Below are 20,892 nucleotides of genomic sequence, written 5' to 3'. Positions count from 1 at the left end.
GAGAGGACCTTAATGATACTCAAGCAGGGATATATAGCAAAATGAATTGTCTACTCTATATATATGTAAGGAGTTAAGTTCTGAAGAGCCTATACTAAACATGCACACACTTTCAGAACACATCTGTTTTACTATTTTTGTTCTGTGTGATTTGCTGGAAAACAAATTATTTCATAGCTTACAAATCTTGTTTAATAAAGAAAAATTGCCATATGTGGATAAATAATGCCAATTTCCATCCATTACTTGAAATATAAAATACAACCATTATTATTTTTATTAAAAAGTATTGGGATCAGTTATGTGCTTTACTAATCTGTGATCTGTGATTACATGCGCAAGTCTACGATGCCTGTAGCAATATACTGTCAGTGTTGGAGTAGTGTGGACCAAAGCCAAAGTCATGATGCCTCTGTAACTACAGGAATCCAAAATCAAATGATTGAAGGAACTAGGGAGCTCTGATAGGTTGAGAAAGGTATCTATGTGATGTCAAGAATCCTGAGTCAGGTGATCAAAAGACCTAGGTAGCTATAATAGGGAGAAATAGGGGTCATTTAAGTGAAAGCAGCGGCTTTGGACAATCCGAAGCTGAGTATTGGTCGAAGCTATTAGAGTAGACTTAGAGAAGTATTAAAAACCCCAGTAAGTGGCTTTCTCTCTTCATTGCCTTCTTTTTCCCTGAGACAAGGTAACTTGTATGTGAAGCATGTAGGGAAGCACTGATTTAAGTATCACTTACATGCTGTAAAATTAAATGGTATATACTGTATCTAGTGATGTCTGCAGACCACAAGTAAACTACAGAATATTTTGTATTATAGTGGTTTGATGAGTATATAGATAGAATGAGGGGCAGCCTAAACTTAAATTATTTTAATTTGCACACTAAGGCTGTGTTCACACGATGCGTATTTCATGCGTTTCCGCGGCGTTTTTGCAGTTGCGTAAACGCCGCGGAAACGCATGAAAAACGCATGGTAGAAGGGCAGCAATGTTCCCCAATGGAAATCCGCATGTGCTGTGCCCATGATGCGGATTTTTCCGCAGCGTTAACGCTGCGGTCAAAAATCCGCAGCATGTCAATTAATTTTGCGGAAACGCGGCGATTTCGCCGCCATTGACTTGCATTAGAACGCGCCAATTCCGCAAGACAGCATTTGTACTTGCGTAATTGGTGCGTTCTAATGTGCGGATGGTACCCGGGTGTGGAGGAGAGGAGAGTCTCATCCACACCCAGGTACCATTGAAAAAGCTGTAAAAAGAAGAATAAAATAAAAAATAAATGTATTCTTACCATCTGTCGGCCCGCGCAGCGCTCCCGCTTGGTTCCCGGCACTTGCAGTGAGTTGTAGGACCTGCGGTGACGTCAGAGTCATGTGACGGGTCACGTGACGCTGACGTCGGCAGGTCTTTCAATTCAAAGTTGCCGGCAGCCGGGAGAACGGAGTGAGCAGGACAGAACGGGCCATCGGAGGTAAGTATATACACTCTCTCGGTTCACACTGTATAAATCCATGCTGTTTGCATGGATTTATACAGTGTGACCTAGTTATCAAGCACTTTCCAGGTGATGCTAACATCGCCTGGAAAGCGCTTGTCAATCTGCATGCGGAAACGCATGTGAATCTGCATGTGGATCCGCATGTATTCTGCAGGAAAAACGCATGCACAATCTGCATGCGTTTTTTCTGCCAGGGAGATGCAGAAATGATGCAGAAATTTTCTGCTTCATTTCTGCATCGTGTGCACATACCCTTAGAGAGTTAGAAAATAAGCAATTTGCCAATATTGTCTATTTGCACCCCACCACCTACTAGGGACAATGTTTTCATGATTGTCTTGTACAATTCATTCCTATTGACCTATGTTTAAAACACAGTCCTTGTATTGCATTACCATCACACTAAGACATCTTATTTTACCCTAAAAAAAGAGCAATAAATTAATAAAAAAAAACTGGTAGCAAACACACGATAACTCTTACATCAATGAATGGGCTTTTAATCGTGTGCGTGGACCTTAATCACACCATGAAGTGCTGTCAAACTAGTGAGGCTATTGATCTTCTCCCATAACTGTCACAACTGTAAAAATAAAGTCGTTTATACACTGATGGATTTCTGCTGCTAATTAACCATACTCTGGCTCTCAGTATAAAGGCTTTATATTAAGCGAGTAAGTCTTTACATTTAGAACTATAGTTCAGGCTTGATAGACACAATTACTACTTGCTGACGGCAACTCTGACAAATCCTACAACTTTGACAGTGAGATCTTACAATTAGTTGTCAAAATAATGTGTCAAGGTCTGAAAGGAAAATATTTCAGCTGCATTAGCAGTATAAATCATCTGCTGATCGAAAGCTATGAGGGTTTAACAATATCATTGAAAACTCCATCAATAGTAGCTGACATGAAAATCAGATAGGTGATGAAATCAGATACCAAGTGACCCTGCCACAGAAACTATTGTGCATCTGTTAAATTGCCATTATTTTACAGCTTTGGGTGCATTGAGTCTGTAATTTGGTGCAGGTTTTGATTCTCTTCCCTTGCATGGTTTATGATATATTTCGACTTTAAGTTCCCGATAAAATTGCACTGTTCTGCAGAATGAATCTATGTCAGTTTATATCCATCATATATTCGATATTGACATTCATAAAGACTTGGCGATTGGCAAACATATCTGAATTTCTTTTTTTTTGTTTCCAGGCGCATAGGTACTTTCAACTGACGAGGAGACAAGGTAGGCAATGTTGCATACAATGTGCTACAAAAAATTGCTATACTCTTTAGAAAATGCTGTCTGATCTTCCAAAATTGGCTTTAGAGTAGATGTCAGCTTTACAACTGAAAGACAGAAGAGTGAGACATGTCTTGTTTGCTGCTTTTATATATAATTCCGGTAAAAATAAAAACCTTTGGCTGTAACTTCTTTTCCATAAAAGTCTGCTTTTAATGATTACTGCTCATGCAGCTTGTAAACATTACTGAAATTCCAAGTGAAATCTAGAAATCCATTTACTACTGAAAAGGATTTGGTGTTTGTTAATCCTGTTGAGTTTACAATATGTAAAGTAATGAAACACACTGTTACTAGGTATACTCCTCAATATTGAAATTGTGACACTAGGAAGAAAAATTCATAGAATTATAAAAATCACAGGATTGGTAGACATGTTACTGATGTGCAAATTCTGTAAAAATGGAAACAAGATTTTTGAAACATCTTGATTTATTCAGTATGAAGAATAAGTGTACATGCACATACATGTCTTGATATGCTATCAATGAGCTTATTAATCAATACTAAGGAATGATCAACCACGCTGAATGCACTTGGGCACTCAAATCATGAAGATCCACTGCTGGCAGCTTCCTGTGCCATTGCTGATCAATGATGTCCCAGATGTGCTCGATGGGAGATAAGTCTGGAAATGCTGCAGGCCACTGTTGCTCATTTAGGCCATGCACAAGCAACATGTGACCTGGAATTGTCATGTTGGAAAATGACTGCTGAGACCGTTTGGAGAAATGGTGATACCACAGGTTCCACCACTAAATCAATGTGTCTGCAATGAAGACTTAGGGGTTTCCACTATTGTACATGATGCCACTTCACCATAATCCTGGGAGTAAGACTGGTGCAATGTTCTCTCATGAAGGCCTCTTAATAACATTGCCCATTTGGTCTTCAGACCAATCTCTGGCTATCATTGTGTCCGAGACAAAATTGGGAATATTCTCTAAAGAGAATAGACCTTCATTCAAGGAACCAGTCCCCATATGGAGACCATATGAGAAGCACCCTTTAGAGACCGTCACAAGGTAGCATTATACTGGTCCTACTCCCAAGATTATTGTATGGAGTGGCATAATTTATGTTAACCAGACCCCTCTAGTCTTCAATCCACATACACTAACAGCTCGGCGTTACATTGATTTGGTGGTGAAACCAGTGCTATAGCATTTTGTCTAAAGTGTCTCAGGAGTCATTTTACAACACAACAGTACCAGTGAGCAGCCTTTGTGGCCTAGTCATCCTACAACGTCCTGCAACATTTCCAGATCTGTCTCACATTGAGCACATCTGGGATGTCATTGGTCGTTAATTGCAAATGGAGCTACCAGTAGCCGATCTTCATAGTTTAGTGCACAATTGCTATCAGCATAGCAGAACATTCCTCAGGCAACCATTAATAACCTCATTGATATGCAAATTGTCTCTTCAGAGAGGAAAAGTACTCCAGTTTGCTTCATTAGAAGCTTGTAAGTTTTGGCCTTGCAACAGTATTATGGACAATGACAATGGTTAACATTATGGTCTTGTGAAACCTTTGTTAGCGTTAGAATATCACTGCAGTTATGATGACATTTTCTGAAGGTTTTCTTAAGTGTTATTTGCTTGTTCGACATTTCCTTGTAATACCACTCCTAACCACTGCTTGTGGTACAGAGTAAATGAACCACTGGACATTTATTTTGTAATACATATATTTACATTCCTGATAATTGCCATCGATTTGTCAAGATATTTAGTACAATCATTTATACAGTTCTATACTGTTATTTGGAATGTATCATCAGCAATTTCAATATTATTTAAATTATTTTTATGCTTTGCATATTTTAAAAAATTGTGAGAACTTGTTTTCCTTGCAATTTTCTTTAGTAAAAGAAAACTTATATCCTGCAGTTTTGACACTAGCCCCAGAGGTCTCAGTAAGATGACACTTCCTGCTTTGTATAGATAACTTTTCAGCAGTTATCTCGTTAACGTTACAGAAAAAATTTAGAGATGCTAAAATTTGAATGCCGCAAAATTGCTCAAATTTGGCTGTGAAATTTGATTCACGTCAAATTAATTTGGTGTGAATTGAATGAGCCCTAATTGCCATCAAAAAATAATTTATGAGGTTTCCAGACACCAAAACATATTAAAAATGAGCAACAAAAGGGTTAAAAAACAAAATGTCATGCTCACCTACCCCTCACCTGTCTATGCTACTGCAGGTCTTTACCGCTGCTCCACTAGCTTCAGCGCAGCAGGTTTCTTCTTGACGCTTCACTCTCTCTCACTTCTAGCATGGGGTGACGTCAAGATATCATAACGTGCGTAGTCCCATGCTAGTATCAGTGATTTTTTGGGAAATGCTAAGCTCGATTAGTTTAGAATCAATTCATCCTGAACAGAATTACAATGAAAAGTAATGAGTCTTTTATAAGGCTGGTGGCAGATACCACAGGGTCACATCATTAACAATTGATGGTGGGGGCTGCTGACTGTTTCCACCTCCCTGCACAGTGCACACTGACCCCTGCAGCAATTAATGACCTGCTGCAAATTGCATCTCTGAATGCTGTTCATAGTAAATCCAAAAAGCTAGTCCTCCATATTTATGTATAGAAAATAAAAAAAATAGGATAAACACAAGAACTATAAAGATATAAGAAAAAGATGTTTAAGTATATGGTTTAATTTAGAGACAAAATACTGTGTGTGATGCATCCCCTGTTTAATGCTGATAATTTAATGCATGCTTCAGTATCGCTACTATAGCTTTTTTGCGATTGGAGATAAGCCTATGAATATGATATGAATATCGATTCAAGGGCTCTTTCACACGTCCATGTTTCCAGTACGTGTGGTGACAGTTCTGGAAACACGGACGTGTGAAAGAGCTCTAAATGTGAGTATACAAGATGATACCAATAGTATCACGTTAATATTGTTGTTACAGTTATACCAATCTGTGTCATCCCTCAAAATTGAATTAAAAAATTATAAGGATATAACATTTATTTTACTAAAATCAGTAGCAATTTTATTATATTTTGCTTGCATTTATAATTTTTCTACTTTGTCAGATAATATTCCATTTATTTTTGGACAACACCTTCTTAGTGAAATCCAGGATTGTTAAGGGGAGATTACCTCTTAAATTTAAATATATAAAAATTGTCTCAATGATATACGAGCCTTGAATTGTTAATAAGAACATAATGATCCCACCTCTGGAAAATATTTGTAAAAATGTTTTGGCAGCGCTGACCCTTAAGTTCAGTAACATATCAAATCCATGATAGACACTAATCCTTCCTCACAATATAATCAATAAAGCATTCCAACAAGCAGTAGTACTACATGTGACAATAAGGAGAAGTACTCAAGATCATTGTTATTACGGACTTATATTGATTGAATCATTGTCAGAAGATTAGTGATAATCTAGCTTGAAAAATTATGTCTGGATGTAGATCTCTAATTTTATATTTTATTTATTACTTAATGTATCTTTCTTCTCCAATTGAAATAATAAGAACGAATCTTACTAATGTTGAGTTGAGGTAAGCTATCACGTGACTGCCAACTATTAGCTCTGTAGAGAGAGTAATTAAAGGGGCTGTCTACTGCTAGGACAACCCCTTTTCAATCCGTATGTCTGCCCTCAGTAAAATAATAACACTTATACTCACCTCCGGTGCCAGTGGCATTCCAACAATGTCGGTACTGTCTCTCTCGGGGCTTGCGCGACATTGTTACATCACGTGATCCTTCAGCCAATGAGTGCTGGATTTACTGTCCCAGTCTTTGGACAAATAAAATATATCTAGAGGAAGTGAGAGTTCTTGCAATGTACACTTTGTGTTAAGCCCAAAGGTGGGAAGAATGGATTAGCCGCTGATTAGCCACAGGGATTGTGTGGCATAGCAATGTCAAGTGAGCCCTGGGAGAGACAGTACCAACACCTCTAGAAAGGCGCCGGCACCAGAGGTGAGTATTAGTGTTATTATTTTACTGGGGGTAAACATATGGATTGAGAAAGGGTTATCAAAGTAGTGAACAACCGCTTTAACTTAAGACTTCACGGTAAAAAAAAAATTCCATGGAGATAACACCATAGCATAATACCCTAGGTGCTATAATGTGGAAACCATAGTGTAATAACAAACATATAAAAACATTTACATTGTATGATTAACAATTATATAAAAAACTGAATTAGTTGTTCATGTTGATTGAAATTTCCTATAAGCAAAACGTCTTCTAAGCCAAGCACTATATAGTATTACCCAGGATTTATAAGTTGTCAGAGGACGGGCTCTGTGTCTTACCTACCAATAGAAAATAATAAATGAATAAGTAAATAAATACATACAGTGGTGGCCAAAAGTATTGGCACCCCTGCAATTCTGTCAGATAATACTCAGTTTCTTCCTGAAAATGATTGCAATCACAAATTCTTTGGTATTATTTTCTTCATTTAATTTGCTTGCAAGGAAAAAACACAAAAGAGAATGAAGCAAAAATAAAATCATTGATCATTTCACACAAAACTCCAAAAATGGGCCAGACAAAAGTATTTGCACCCTCAGTCTAATACTTGGTTGCACAAACTTGAGCCAAAATAACTGCGAACAACCGCTTCCGGTAACCATCAATGAGTTTCTTACAATGCTCTGCTGGAATTGTAGACCAGTCTTCTTTGGCAAACTGCTCCAGGTCCCTGATATTTGAAGGGTGCCTTCTCCAAACTGCCATTTTGAGATCTCTCCACAGGTGTTCTATGGGATTCTGGTCTGGACTCATTGCTGGCCACCTTAGAAGTCTCCAGTGCTTTCTCTCAAACCATTTTATAGTGCTTTTGGAAATGTGTTTTGGGTCATTGTCCTGCTAGAAGACCCATGACCTCTGAGGGAGACCCTGCTTTCTCACACTGGGCCCTACATTATGCTGCAAAATTTGTTGGTAGTCTTCAGACTTCATAATGCCATGCACACGGTCAAGCAGTCCAGTGCCAGAGGCAGCAAAGCAACCCCAAAACATCAGGGAACCTCCACCATGTTTGACTGTAGGGACCGTGTTCTTTTCTTTGAATGCCTCTTTTTTTTTCCTGTACAATCAATGTTGATGCTTTTTCCCAAAAAGCTCTACTTTTGTCTCATCTGACCAGGGAACATTCTTCCAAAACATTTTAGGCTTTCTCAGGTATGTTTTGGCAAACTCCAGCCTGGCTTTTTTATGTCTCGGGGTAAGAAGTGGGGTCTTCCTGGGTATCCTACCATACAGTCCCTTTTCATTCAGTCGCCGACGGATAGTATGGGTTGACACTGTAGTACCCTCAGACTGCAGGGCAGCATGAACTTGTTTGGATGTTAGTCGAGGTTCTTTGTCCACCATCCGCACAATCTTGCGTTGAAATCTCTCGTCTATTTTTATTTTCCGTCCACGTCTAGGGAGGTTAGCCACAGTTCCATGGGCTTTAAACTTCTTGATGACACTGCACACGGAAGACACAGGAACATTCAGGTCTTTGGAGATTGACTTGTAGCCTTGAGATTGCTCATGCTTCCTCACAATTTGGTTTCTCAAGTCCTCAGACAGTTCTTTGGTCTTCTTTCTTTTCTCCATGCTCAATGTGGTACACACAAGGACACAGGACAGAGGTTGAGTCAACTTTTATCCATGTTAACTGGCTGCAAGTATGATTTAGTCATTGCCAACACCTGTTACGTGCCACAGGTAAGTTACAGGTGCTGTTAATTACACGAATTAGAGAAGCATCACATGATTTTTCAAACAGTGCCCATACTTTTGTCCACCCCCTTTTTTAGGTTTGGTGTGGAATTATATCCAATTTGGATTTAGGACAATTCTTTTTGTGTTTTTTCATTGAAGACAAATTAAATGATGATAATAATACCAAAGAATTTGTGATTGCAATCATTTTCAGGAAGAAACTGAGTATTATCTGAGAGAATTGCAGGGGTGCCAATACTTTTGGCCACCACTGTACCTACTGATTATTGGAAACTTTCCATAAGTTAATAATCTCCCTTGGAAGTGTATACTAATCTTGAAAAATGTATTTATATTATGTATTAAAAATGTCAGTGCCAATAATAATAATGATAACAATAACAATAATAACGATAATATATTTTTCAGAACCTGTAAGTTATTAGTCTTTAGAATTTATATTCATTTGCTATTATTTTTGTTTCTCATGAAATGCAGCCAGAAAATCAGTACAACATGTTTTTTGAAATATATTATTAATTTGCAAAATCTATTTATAAAATTCAGAACATAACTATACAGATAGAGTTCGGAGTACATCTTTAGGTTTGGAGGAGCAGAATATCATTATACAAACAAAAAAGGAGACATATTCTTTTGACATTCTTGCTTACTCCACTCTGCATGCTTTTCATAAGTTTTATAAATTTGGGACTGTTTCCAATACAAACTTTGATGCAACTTTGAAGGTTTTACTATATATGGTTCTCTTACATATTTGTGCCTTTTGAAAAGAAATAACACTACAATACATTTATTTAATCTGCAGACATTTTTGTAGCAAAAATGAAAGCCAATAAAAAACAATGATATACAAAACACATAAAATCGAAGAATGTTAGAGTTGGAAGGGACCTCCATGGTCATTGTATCTAATCCCCTGCTCAATGCAGGATTCACTAAACCATCTCAGACAGATGTCTGTCCAGCCTCTGATTGAAGACGTCCATTGGAGGAAAACTCATCACCTCTCGTGGCCGCCTGTTCCACTCATTGATCACCCTAACTGTCAAAAAGTTTTTTCTAATATCTAATCTGTATATTCTCCCGTTCAGTTTCATCCCATTGCTTCTTATGTTTCCATGGGTAAATGAGAATCAGGATGATCCCTCGTGACATTCCTTTCGATATTTGTAGACAGTCTCCTCTTAGCCTTCTTTTTGGCAGCTAAACATTCCCAGATCCTTTAACTGTTCCTCGTAGGACATACTTTGAAGTCCGCTCACCATCCTGGTAGCTCTTCTCTGAACTTGCTCCAGTTTTTTTATGTATTTTTAAAAATGTGGAGCCCTGAACTGAACACAGTTTTCCAGATAAGGTCTGACCAAGGAGCAGTAGAGGGGGATAATTACTTCATGTGATCTTTAATCTATACTTCTCTTAATACATCCCAGAACTGTGTTTGCCTTTTGTGCTGCATCACACTGCTGAATCATGTGCAGTCTGTGATCTATTAGTATACCCCATATCCTTTTGAATCCTTTCTCTGTCTTCTCTAGTGTTAGCTATCCCTCCTAACTTTGCATCATCTGCAAATTTGAGTAGTTTACCTTCAGTTCCCTTATCTAGATCACTTATAAAAAAATCTTGAAAAACACTTTGGCCAGGAGAGAGCTTTGTGGTACCCCCTTGAAACACTCTTCCAATTGAATGTCCAACAATTTATTACCACTCTTTGAGTGCGATCACTGCGCAAGTAATGAATCCACCTAACCATAGCCTTGTCAATTCCATTCTTGGTCATGTTTTCAATAAGGATAATGTGAGATACTTTATGATACAATGCTATGCTGCAGTCGAGATATATTTTATCTGCCACATTTCCCTGATCTATACAGTCAGTGATTCCATCATAGAAGTAAATTAGATTAGTCTGGCATGACTTAGTTTTTACAAACCAATCCTGGGTCTGGTTAATTATTGGATTCTTGCCCAAGTACTTAAATACATGCTGTTTAATAATTTGTTCAAAGATCTTTCCTGGCAAGGAAAAGAAAGAAGGCTCACTGGCCTGTAATTTCCTTGCTCCATCTTCTTTCCTATTTTGAACATAGGGACAACATTTGCCCTTCTTCAATCTTCTGGGACTTCTCCTGTTCTCAAGGATTTTTCAAAGATTTTGACTAGTGGTTCTGCAATTTCCTCTACTATCTCTTTCAGTACCCTAGTATGTAATTAATTTGGACCAGTAGATTTAAATTCATTTAAATTAGCTAAGTGTTCTCTCATCATCTCTCTGTTTATAGATAGTATGGATTTTTCTGTTCCTTCAATAGCACGTTGAAGATCAGTTGATGTTATATTTGCTTTCTTAGAGAACACAGAAGCAAAATAGGAATTTAAAAGTTAGTTTTTTTTCACATCATTTTTGACCACTTCAACTTTTTCATTCTGTAAAAATCCTGTAGCATCTTTAGCTTTTCTTTTGCATTTGACATACCCCCAAAATTCTTTTCTATTGCTTTTGGTCTCATTTGCAAGCTTCTCTTCATTACCTGCTTTAACTCTTGTAAGGCTATGTGCCCACGATGCAGAAATGCTCCGGATTTTTCCTGAGCGTTTCTGCATCTCCCTGGCAGAAAAAATGCATGCGGATTGTACATGCAGATTATACATGCATTTTTCCTGCCAGGGACAAGCGGAAGTGAAGCGTTCTTCACATGCATTTCCGCATCCTGGTTGTCAAGCGCTTTCCAAGCGATTTTAGCATCACTTGGAAAGTGCTTGACAACTTGGTCACACTATATAAATCCATGCAAATGGCATGGATTTATATAGTGTGGCCGAAAGAATTGTAAAAAATAAAAAATAAATATATATTTACCTTCTGATGGCCCCTGGAGTCCTTGTCTCGGCTTGCCGGCAGCTCGCGGTAAATTTTAAGGACCTGTCGACGTCAGCGGTCGCGTGATCCGTCACATGACTAAATGACGTCACTGCAGGTCCTTGAGTCCACCGCGAGCTTCCAGCAAGCCAAGACAAGGACTCCGGGGGCATCAGTAGGTAAGTATAATGTTTATTTTTTATTTATTTATTTTTTTTACAGGTTCTATGGTACCTGGGTCCGGAGGAGAGACTCCTCTTCTCCAAACCTGAGTACCATCTGCACATTGAAATGCATGTAATCCGCATGTACAGATCCAGTGATGTGGATTACATGCATTCCAATGCAAGTCAATGGCGGTGAAAACGCCTCGTTTACGCAAAATAATTTGTAGTGCTGCAGATTTTTCCGCAATGATAATCCACAGCGGAAATTTCCACAGCATGTAAACAGCACATGCAGATTATCATTGGGGAACATTGCAAACCTTCAACCAAGTGTTTTTTAAGCGTTGCTGTAGTGGAATTGTTGCTGCGGAAATGCTTAAAAAACGCATAGTGGGCACACAGCCTAATACTTGCCCTGTATTCCCTGCTGACAGCATTATATTCTTCTTTGGAGATGCCCCCTCTTTCCATTTGATATACATTTCTTTTTTCTTGTTTACCAAGTGTTTAATTTTTGTGTTCATCCATTCTGGTCTCTTTACATGTTCTTCCTTCTTTTTGGGATTGCCACTGATTGTGTAGTAAGAATTTCATTTAGCAAAAGCTCCCATCCCTCTTGAACATCTGTGTCCTTTAGAACATCCAACCATTAGTGATGTACCACTTCAAGTGGAGACCAAAATTCTATAGAAGAGATTACTATAATTACGTTTTAAGAATAGAGCAATCTAAAAAGGGAAACAAATTCAGAGTCATTAAGAAGGGCCATAAAATGTACACTAATCAGCAATGAAATTAAAATAATTAATCTAATATTTTGAAAATAGTGCTTGTGCCATCTTGGTGTAAAATACCACCTGATGCCTTCGAACTACACAAGACCAATGAAGACATCATGCTTTATTATGCACCAAGATGTTAGCAGCAGAATCTTTAAGCCTATAAGTTGTGAGGTGGGACCTCCATGAATCAAACTTGTTTCTCCATCTCATCCCAAAGATACTTGAGATGATTGAGATGTGGGAAATCTGAAAGCCTGGAATTTTTCATCACGATCTTCAAACAATTCATCAACATCTTTTGCTGCATGGCAGGGGGCAATATCTTTCTATATCCACTGCCATTAGGAAATACAGTTGCCATGAAGGAGTGTATTTGGTCTGTAACAATATTTAGCTAGCTGAACATTAGCTGAACATCATCCAAAATATCATGCTGCCTATATCTTGTCTTTTTCCAAAGGTGCATCCTGTAACCACCACTTCCATAAGAAAGCAACACCTACGTACGCAGGTGTCTAGAAGGTAGTACAAAAAAAAACTATCATTTTTTTGAGGCCACATTTCTTTGTTGCTTCATGGCATAATTGTAGTGTTAAAATGATCATTGTAGCCACTTTTGGCAGTGAACAGTGATTAACATGGACACTATGATGAAGGCTTTATGGCATAGTAAACAGCAAGCTGTGTTTCACTGTATGTTCATTTTATCAAAGCCAGCAAAAACTTTCAGCAGTTTGAGGCTTAAAGAGGCTTTCTGTCTCATTTGACCAGATGAGCTAACAGATGTGGCTATTTACCCACAAACCTTGGGTGCCCATGCATCTGTTACCAATTCAATGATAGTAAAAAAAACAGCATGGGTCCAAGTAATGACCATATTCTGAAAATACAAAACAGCCCACCTGCAATTTTGGAGATATTTTGACTAATTTGTCTATTTAACAGTAAAAAATCACGACAGTGCTCATCAGAGGTTGCAAAAAAGTAGAATACGGTATAGCCTCCATACATAAATAGCAACATTTTGACCCATATCATCTACATTAACCTGTATTAAGGCAAAATGAAACTTTTTTGTGTTTGAAGGAATAAACTGTTTTCTGCTGTTTTGCAACCACTGATGAGTGCTGCCATGATTTTTTTGTTCTTAAATTGCTTCAGGAAAATGGATTCCTGTCTCATTTCTTTACACTTTCGCTCCTACCACAGATTGTGCTGTGGATTGTTTTCTCTTCCTTGTACATTTTGTCTATCTTATCAAATTTTCCCAGATCCTTATCCTTTTGCAATTCTATTGGTTCAAACATATCAACGTCAAGAAATAATTGTCCTATTGCTATCTAATCAAACCTAAAGGCAACAGTTCCAGCAAAGTTCAATATGGTAAAAGTCAAATTTTGCAAGTGAGTGGACGATTGGTTTCTAAAAACCATTTGTTTGTATAAGCATTGACTCCTATGTTGGTTTTGACGTCCGTTGAAGGTGAGGTTATATCCACCTCAACTTACCACTAGCGTGTTTTTTTAATGTATCCCATACCAAAGTGTTGTCCATTTTATTCTACGTACTTACAGTTTCTATCTTCTTTGTGTCTGTGGTTTTACAAATCATGGCTGCCTCCTACGATCTTGAAGGAAACATTAGACCTCTATCCTTTATCTTGCTCATTTTGCTGATAAACAGATAGCTCTATCATTAGATCTCTATAATTCTAATGGATTTATTATATGACAAAATTGCATCTATTACAGTTTATCTTGTTATTCAGTGATACTTTTAGTTAGTATTCTCCTGTTATCTTTCAGAAATGCAATGCTAATGAACAATGGCTTGCTTGGTTGTTTGACATATTCTTGAACAATTGTGAAAAAGAAGTTCTCGAACCTTCATAATAAATGTTGGCTTACAGAAGTTAGATTATGAGATATTTCTTTATGGCATTGTTAACATAAAGCAGAACAGAAATGGTACATAGAATAATTTAAGTTCAATACTAATGTGAGAAAGTTTTCTAAGTACACATTATGGTACACTTAAAGCAATGTTAAGAATCTGTTAACTATAGAGAAGTTGTTTTTTACCAAATCTCAGGATATATTTATTCAAAACAATTTGTTAAATATTTTTGAGATGCATTAGATCAATGCAATAATTGGTTGCAAACTTAGGGAAAGAAAGGAAGCAACACTTGCATTGGGAAATTTGGTGATAGTTTTATTTAAATGGGTATTTTCAAGATCTTAATTTTCTTTAATTAGACAGTATGAAAATATGCAAGTGTACTTTCTCTCTTTTTCTGCTCTCATTCTTCTGCAATGAGAGCTTTTACGTTTTTTTAGAGTACAACTCATGTCCATGATGCTGGACCTGCATACCATGGCTGAATGTGTGCAATAATTACATTCCAGCCCTAACATACCAGTCAGCCCTCTCCAGACCCTTGATTTCTATACAGCAGTTAGCTGCTCACCGCCCTCCTCTGCCTCTCATGTGAAATGATGCAGTTATAATTCGCCAGCCCATAGCTTTCACAGCAGGTCTGCTAATCTTGGCTCGATGCTTTCCCCAAAGTTCTAAACTTGTTCAAATGCTCTTTTATCTATATGTGTAAATATAGTTAGAACAGTGCACACACTCCCGAACAAACACTAAAAGCCAAATGTGTTACAGCAGAACTTGTGCTGAACTTTAAAGTTCTACTAATACTATAGTTCTACTTTCACCAGAGTTGTCACTCAAACAGAAGTGCTGGCCCTGCTAGAAACCAGGAAGCAAGGAAATTGCAGAGTTCTGTGCTGCTCAAGAGAAAATTTGAGAAAACTCCTTTAAATGAACAAGGTGACCAAACCATCAAAATCCACATATAATCTGATCTATCCAAAATTTCATTTTTCAAACTGGATAGGAAACAATACTTTTTTGGCAAAACATTTCAAAAGTAATAGATCAAGTAACTCCAAGTAAATCCAATATTTCAAAACCAGCAAAATATGTGCTGACAGCTAAAATAATTATAATCCTTAACCATATATATCATGTTCCATAGGACCAAGATGAAGTAAACAGAAGCTTGGGGGTCTCTGTTTTTTTATTTGAATCACTAGGCTAAATAGAAATGTAAACTAAGAACCATTACTTTAAGTGGTGGTCATTTTGCCATTTTACATTTGACTCAAAATAGTGTGTTTACACAAATATGTCAGTTTTTATTGAAACATAGTGTGATATACCGGTAAAGTACACTTGCTTCATTTGGTAGAGCTGTAATTTTGCACCAATTAGAGTTTATAGGCTCCATTATACCACTGATGATTTCATGATTTATGATTTTATTCCGAAGTCCAGAGAAATTTTGTTCTATTGGTATCTATATAAACCCATAAAAAAAATATCAAGACATTCGTCATTAGATATCATATTATGGAAAATATCTTGGCACTGTAAGATGGCATTATATGTCTTTGGCTTCATTCTACTGAGTCAAAGACAAAGCTGTCCATCAAACAAGAGGGGAGGTGGATATAGAGGGAAAGCAAGTAGGTGTGAAGATGCACTTAAATGTTTGGCCACACCAAGGGTGCACCAAATGCCTGTTTTAGCTTTAAACAGCCATTCTGTGCTGATAAACTCCTTTAAAGTGATCCTTCACCATGGCACTGAAAAGTGACTAGACATTATGTACACATACTTTATGTATAGTCATTCTATCTGGTGGACTCGATTTGCCTCCTACTCTGACACCAGTGTTCTGATTTTTTGGTACTCAAGATCTACACTACAGTGGTATAGGAATCAGTGGCAACCAAGTCTGAACCATGACTTCACATGAAAGATAAGGAAGGTGTAGTTTAAATTTACCACTGTGATCAACATGCCGTTGAAGTGGCCAAATGCATAGTCACTTTGTGCCAGGATGGAGGGTCTCCTTAACCGACCTTTTATCACCTTTGATACTGCAAAAACTCTTACTGTCGCTCTTATTCACTCTCGTCTGGACTACTGCTACTCTCTTCTAATCGGTCTCCCTCTAAACAAACTCTCCCCTCTCCAATCCATTCTGAATGCAGCAGCCTGGGTCATATATCTATCAGGCCGCTTCACCGACGTCTCTACCCTGTGCCAGTCATTGCACTAGTTAACCATTCACCACAGAATACAATACAAACTCATCTCTCTTAACCGCAAAGCTCTCCACAGTTCTGCACCACCCCATATCTTATCCCTCATTTCTGTCTATCACCCCTCCCTTGCTCTCCGATCTGCAACTGATCTAAGACTAACATCCTCCTTAATCTGAACCTCACACCTCCGTCTCCAAGACTTCTCTTGTGCCGTGGCAGTTTTCTGGAATGAACTGCCCCAAACGATCCGAATGATATCTAGCCCCCATATCTTCAAACATGCTTTAAAAACACATCTGTTTAGACAAGCCTATCACCTCAACTCAACAACCTACAGTGCATTGTGATAGTATTTGGCCCCCATGAACTTTTCAACCTTTTGCCACATTTCTGGCTTCAAACATAAAGATATAAAATTCTAATTTTTGGGGCAAGAATCAACAACAAGTGGGACACAATCGTGAAATGGAACAAAATTTATTTGATATTTTAAACATAAAAAAAAAAAAATGAAAAGTGGGTAGTGCAATATTATTCAGCCCTTTTACTTTCAGTGCAGCAAACTCACTCCAGAAGTTCAGTGAGGATCTCTGAATGATCCAATGTTGTCCTAAATGACTGGTAATGATAAATAGATTCCAAGTGTGTAATCAATAGAGATGAGCGTTGTTCGACTGGAACTGCTCGCCAATCTCAAATTCGAGCTGTTTTGGGCGGTGTTCGAGCCGTTCGGCGAACACGAACGATTTGAGAAAAATTTGGCTGTTCGAGGTTATGTTCGATAACTGTTCGTGCACCAAAATCATAACTGGATTTTTTCTCAGTAATGATGAAAATTAATGTTAATACGCAGTTTGAGTGTACAGCGGGGTGGGGGGAGGGGCAGGGGATGGATCTCTGCAGGAATAATGAAGATCTCCATTTTTTTTTCTCTTTCCCGCATTTACAGTGGGGAGGTGCAATCTGTCAGCCTATCAGCAGCGCACACACGGAGCGAAGTGATTTTTTTCACACAAGCAGGGGCATGTGTCATTGGCAGTGTATGTCACATGTCCTTGCCCTATAAGACCAAGCCATTTTCCCCGTCGCCACCATTTTCTCACTGCTGCAGCTGTGTGTTAGACGGCACCGCTGTTGCTGTGTGCGCTATACCTTGTTAATTTCAAGCCAATTTTCGCACAAATCTACAGATAGCTTGGGAGTAGGGAATAGTTGTGATTGCAGTCCTTTTAAGGACTAGGTTACAGCATTTCCTACGAATTTTATCAGGCAGGTCTGTGCTCTTAAAAAGATAGATTGTGGGAGTAAAGACTAATTGTAATTGCAGTCCTTTTCAGGACTAGGTTACATCAGTTCCTATCAGTTTTTGCCAGGCAGGTCTGTGCCAGTGCTGTGCAAGTTTTTTTCACAGCATTTGGCTGAATCTAGCAAAGCTAATCCTTTTTGGCCTATTGCAGAGTATGTTAGTCAATGGAGTAGCCTATCTGTGTTGCAAGATATACCACCTGTGTATAGAATACCAATTTTTTTACTGCACCTAGTGAAGTAAAATCTTTTGGGCATAGCATCATTCTATTAGTCCATCTATACTGACCTCCATCAGGTTGCAAATTGAATATCATTTTTTTCTGCATCTAGCTCTGAAAAAATATTTGGGCTTCTAGCAGTGTGTGGGACTTGTTCGATTAGTCCATCTATACTGACCTCCATCAGGTTGCAAACTGAATATAATTTTTTTCTGCATCTAGCTCTGAAAAAATATTTGGCCTTCTAGCAGTGTGTGGGACTTGTTCTATTAGTCCATCTATACTGACCTCCATCAGGTTGCAAATTAAAAATAATTTTTATCTGCATCTACCTCTGAAAAAATATTTGGGCTTCTAGCTGTGTGTGGGACTTGTTCTATTAGTCCATCTATACTGACCTCCATCAGGTTGCAAACTGAATATAATTTTTTTCTGTATCTAGCTCTGAAGAAATATTTGGCCTTCTAGCAGTGTGTGGGACTTTCTCTATTAGTCCATCTATACTGACCTCCATGAAGTTGCAAATTAAAAATAATTTTTATCTGCATCTAGCTCTGAAAAAATATTTGGCCTTCTAGCAGTGTGTGGGACTTTCTCTATTAGTCCATCTATACTGACCTCCATCAGGTTGCAAATTAAAAATAATTTTTATCTGCATCTAGCTCTGAAAAAATATTTGGCCTTCTAGCAGTGTGTGGGACTTTCTCTATTAGTCCATCTATACTGACCTCCATCAGGTTGCAAATTCAAAATAATTTTTTGTCTGCATCTAGCTCTGAAAAAATATTTGGCCTTCTAGCAGTGTGTGGGACTTTCTCTAATAGTCCATCTACACTGACCTCCATAAGGCTGCAAATTAAAAATAATTTTTATCTGCATCTACCTCTGAAAAAATATTTGGCCTTCTAGCTGTTTGTGGGACTTGTTCTATTAGTCCATCTATACTGACCTCCATCAGGTTGGAAACTGAATATAATTTTTTTCTGCATCTAGCTCTGAAAAAATATTTGGCCTTCTAGCAGTGTGTGGGACTTTCTCTATTAGTCCATCTATACTGACCTCCATCAGGTTGCAAACTGAATATATTTTTTTTCTGCATCTACCTCTGAAAAAATATTTGGGCTTCTAGCTGTGTGTGGGACTTGTTCTATAGTCCATCTATACTGACCTCCATCAGGTTGCAAACTGAATACAATTTTTTTCTGCATCTACCTCTGAAAAAATATTTAGGCTTCTAGCTGTGTGTGGGACTTGTTCTATTAGTCCATCTATACTGACCTCCATCAGGTTGCAAATTGAATATAATTTTTTTCTGCATCTAACCAAGCCAATAGTTTTGGCCTAATACCACAGTTTGGCCACTCAGCTCTGCTCGGTTCCCATCCATTGTTTTTTTGTGCAAACAACTCCAGAGTTGTGAATTAGTTAACCACCAAAATGAGTGGAAGAAGGCCTGCTGCTGGTGGAAAGGGGAATAGGCGTGTTGGGAAGGGGAAAAAAGGTTGCGTTCGTGGGGTAGGTGTTAAAGCAACAGTAACATCTGCAGAAGAAAGACCATCTTCCAGCCAAACTAAAATGTCTACTTCTTTTAGCGAACAATGTGATAAGATCCCTTTCTTACGGCCACGCCAATCGCTACAAATTCCAGATGAGGCACAAAAACAGCAGGTGCTTCAACGGATATCTAGTGCTCCTTTAAGTGGGCTCTCCTCCACATCAACTTCAACATCCCAAATACTCCAGTCCTCAAAGGTGTCACCCCAATCGCATTTGCTTCCTCACAGCTCCCAAATCTCCAGCTGCCCGTCTGAGTATGAGGTAGAACAGATGGTTGAGTCTGCAGAGCTGTTTACTCATACTATAGCCTGGGAATCAGAGGTCGACTCCAGCGCTTCTGTGAATCCAGACGAGTAAATGATCTGCACTGATGCCCAGAATCTTTATGAGTCGGATCCAGGACCAGACGCAGAAGGTTCTGACCATAATTTAGACCCTCATTCCCAAACTGTAACGCCTGTTGGTGGAGACAATGAGGAAGACGATGATGAGACTCAATTACCTGATTGGAGCGACAACTTTAGTTTTTTGTCAGGGCAGAAACAGGTTGGCTCTGAGGACGACGGGTGTGATAATGCACAGGGTGATGATGATGAGGTTGGAGATCCCACTTACTGTCAACCCACAGTCAGCCAAGAGATGAGGTCAGCAGAATAGGTGGAGGAAGATGCTATTGACGACGAGGTCAGGTTGCGCCTTCCTGGACAGAGACGTAGTACTGGAAGCACGTCAACAACTGCATCCTCAAACACAACTCTGCCTCTCACCACAAGTCGTGGTGGCTCTTCAGGTCGCATGGGTGCTAAGCCTTGCATAGCCTGGGCATATTTTCAGATCGATAAAGATGACCCAACTCGTGTTATCTGTAACATTTGTCAGCAAAAGCTAAGTAGAGGCCAAAAAATACATCGTTTGAGTACTTCATGCATGAACCGGCACATGGACATGAAGCATAAGTTGCAGTGGGAAGTTCAGTGTGCTACAATGCGGCCTAGCCGGCCGGGCCAACCACCGTCTGCCATATCTTGTGCATCCGCGGCCTCTTCATCCTCTGTGACTGGGGGGACAGCAGTCACACCTGTTTTGGGGCGCAGACCTGCCACCTCTTTACCCGCAACAGCCAGCGTGATTGGCAGGTCATCATTTTCTTTGGAGGTGGTAACACCAGCTAGTGTTGAGCGCTGTCCGACATCGATAGCACCACCTTTGGATCAAGGCAACCTAACATGTCTTCCTGCATCTTCCTCACAGATCGGCAGTTTGCCGGGGACACCCTTATCAACCCCGTCTAAGCACAAAAGCCAGCCCTCGGTCCCTCAGATGTGAAC

At 38.8% G+C, this 20,892-nt stretch overlaps 1 protein-coding gene across 3 annotated transcripts in view; it reads left to right on the top strand.

Annotated features, from left to right (window-relative positions):
* The window catches only part of FSTL4 (follistatin like 4), a 1,654,952-nt gene that overhangs the window by 288,315 nt on the left and 1,345,745 nt on the right, over positions 1 to 20,892 (top strand). For all 3 annotated transcript variants that reach the window (XM_073649560.1, XM_073649559.1, XM_073649558.1), the window contains exon 3: positions 2,719 to 2,752. In XM_073649560.1, the coding sequence (XP_073505661.1) occupies positions 2,719 to 2,752 (34 nt within the window). The remainder of the gene's footprint in view (positions 1 to 2,718; positions 2,753 to 20,892) is intronic.

The sequence above is a fragment of the Phyllobates terribilis genome, unplaced genomic scaffold (assembly GCF_046119375.1).
Source record: "Phyllobates terribilis strain yellow unplaced genomic scaffold, ASM4611937v1 Scaffold_10__3_contigs__length_209671492, whole genome shotgun sequence".
NCBI lineage: Eukaryota > Metazoa > Chordata > Amphibia > Anura > Dendrobatidae > Phyllobates > Phyllobates terribilis.
The sequence above is the reverse complement of the archived record's forward strand: the minus strand, read 5'-3'. Positions and strand labels throughout refer to the sequence as shown.